Source organism: Orycteropus afer, unplaced genomic scaffold (assembly GCF_000298275.1).
Source record: "Orycteropus afer afer isolate SDZICR_OR568_19922 unplaced genomic scaffold, OryAfe1.0 scaffold00744, whole genome shotgun sequence".
Lineage (NCBI taxonomy): Eukaryota > Metazoa > Chordata > Mammalia > Tubulidentata > Orycteropodidae > Orycteropus > Orycteropus afer.
Window position 1 is genome coordinate 131,387 of NW_006922331.1, and position 2,355 is coordinate 133,741.

General features: G+C 67.4%; 1 protein-coding gene across 1 annotated transcript in view; it reads left to right on the forward strand.

Moving 5' to 3' along the window:
- Positions 1-2,355, forward strand: part of CABIN1 (calcineurin binding protein 1) — a gene marked incomplete at its 5' end in the record, with an annotated part of 148,772 nt that overhangs the window by 129,956 nt on the left and 16,461 nt on the right. The window contains 2 exons of the mRNA XM_007957396.1: positions 1,149-1,261; positions 1,705-2,340. Coding sequence (XP_007955587.1) covers positions 1,149-1,261; positions 1,705-2,340 — 749 coding nt within the window. The remainder of the gene's footprint in view (positions 1-1,148; positions 1,262-1,704; positions 2,341-2,355) is intronic.

Below are 2,355 nucleotides of genomic sequence, written 5' to 3' on the forward strand. Positions count from 1 at the left end.
CTGGGGGGGGCATGGGGGGGACCAGGGCAGGTGAGTGCAGGGGGTGGCAGGGACAGATGAGTGCGTGGGGGAACCAGGGCAGGTAAGTGCATGGGAGAGGGGGGGAATAGGGCAAGTGAGTGCATATGGCAGGGACAGATGAGTGCATGGGGGGGCACAAGGGCAGGTGAGTGCATGGGGAGTGGGGACAGGCCAAGTGAGTACACATGGCAGTGGGAAGAGATGAGTGCATGGGGGCGACCAGGGCAGTGAATGCACCCTTCGGGGAGACCTGGGGGCTGGGCCAGGGCCCAGACAGCCAGCAGCAGGTGGCTGCCATCACTGTGGGTGCACTTGCTGGCCCCAGAGGCCCAGCCCATCTCCCTACCTGCCCACCACCCCCAACCCCCTGCCAGCCAGTGATGGCTGCAGGTCAGGGACCCAGAGCAGCCCTGGGAACTGACATGCATGCAGGCAACTAGCCCAGCCCTCCTTGGAGCCCCTGCCCGCCCTGAACACTTGCTCTGAACTTGACTCCTCATGGAGAGTGGGGAAGCCCCTGCCCCCACCTCCACTCGGCCCCCAGAGCTGCTGTGGCTATGGGGGAGATAGACGTTAAACTGCCACAGGCGAGGACCGGTGACAGCGGCCCCCAGCAAGGGACCCCACCCCCAGGGAGGGACCAGCAGGGCAGGGCAGCTGTCACGCTGTGCCTTGCAGGGCCGTGGGGGTATCCCAGGCAGGACACAGCTCAGACCCAGCCTAGACTGGGCTGTGAGGCCTTGCACTACCAGTCGGGCCAGCGGGCACCCCCTGGGCTGATCCTGCCCCATCTCCTCACTTCGGCATCACCTACAGCATCAAGCCAGGTGCTGGGCTGGGGGGGGCAGACAACACAGCCCCCTCCCCCAGCTCTCACTGAGCCCGAGAAGCAGGGTCCGCCACGACCACCCTGACCACCTGGCAACCCTGCCCTCGGGCTCCCAGCGAGGCCCAGGTGACACAGAACAGTACACAGGTGCAAGGCCACAGGTGGACCCCGTACTGGAGCGGGGCAGCTTCTAGGGGAGCAGCACCCACGGGGGTAGGAGGCCAAGCCCCGGCGGGAGTCCTCGGGGCAGGGAAGGTGGGCCTGACCATACTGGCTGCTGAGCTATGGTGGTGACAGCCTCCCTTGCTCTGCAGGAAGTACTTGCGTGATGCTGACCGCCAGGTCCTGGCACAGCGGGCCTTCATCCTCACCGTGAAGGTGCTGGAGGACACGCTGAGCGAGCTCGCAGAGGTACACCCCCTGCCCGAGCTCAGGCCTGGAGACCCCTTGGCTCCCCACTGCCTCCCCGGCAGCAGCTGCTGGTGTCCACCCCACCGCACGCCCACCTACCTCACATGCCCTTGACCATGCTCCTAGGCTCATTCCGGGCAGGATCCAGCCCCCGCCCCTACACGTAGCCTCTCACGCAGGTCCCTGTGCCTCAAAGCCCGAGCCTGCCTCACCTGTGAAGTCGACACATACCGGGTGGGGTGGGACTGCCAGTGTGGGGGGCCACTGTGATCTGCAAGCATGACAGTGCCTGGGCTCCTGGGGCAGTGTACACCTCAGACGTGTGCGGAGACAGCCCTGCTGACTAGAAGGCCACAGACCGAGTGGTCTGGGTGGTGGGGACCCGGGAGCTTTGGGGCAGGCCCCAGGGACACAGGGTCTTTGAATCTTCTGTTTCCTTATAGGGGTCCGAATGTCCAGGCCCCAAGGCCTGTGGTCCTGCTGGAACCAGGATGACCACAGACGTCTCCCACAAGGCCAGCCCCGAGGATGGGCACGAGGGCCTCCCTCACCTCAAGAAGCCCCCCCTGGCTGATGCCTCGGGACCAGGGCCCGAGCCAGGGGGCAAAGCGAGCCCCCCCAACCCCCGGGCTGTGGCCCCAGACCCTGGGGACCGCGTGGACCAGGGCGGGGAGCGCAGGGACAGGGAGAGCCCCCGGGCTGGCCTCACAGAGCCCATGGACACAGCGGAGGCCGCTGGCCGCCGCCCAGATGCAGAGCGGGCACCCCTAGTGCCTCTGGGGCACCCCCCGCGGGAGTGGGGCCCTGAGAGCCGGCCAGCCGAGCTGTCGCTGGAGGAGCTGAGCATCAGCGCTGGCCAGCAGCCCTCCCCACCGCCACCGGCTGCAGCCGCCCCCGGCGCCCCCGAGGAGCTGGCCCCGCGGCCCAGCCGCAAGCGGAAGCTCCTGGAGGACACCGAGTCGGGCAAGACGCTGCTGCTGGACGCGTACCGCGTGTGGCAGCAGGGCCAGAAGGGCGTGGCCTATGACCTGGGCCGCATCGAGAGCATCATGGCCAAGACCTACATGCTCATCAAGCAGGTGCTGGGCGGGGGT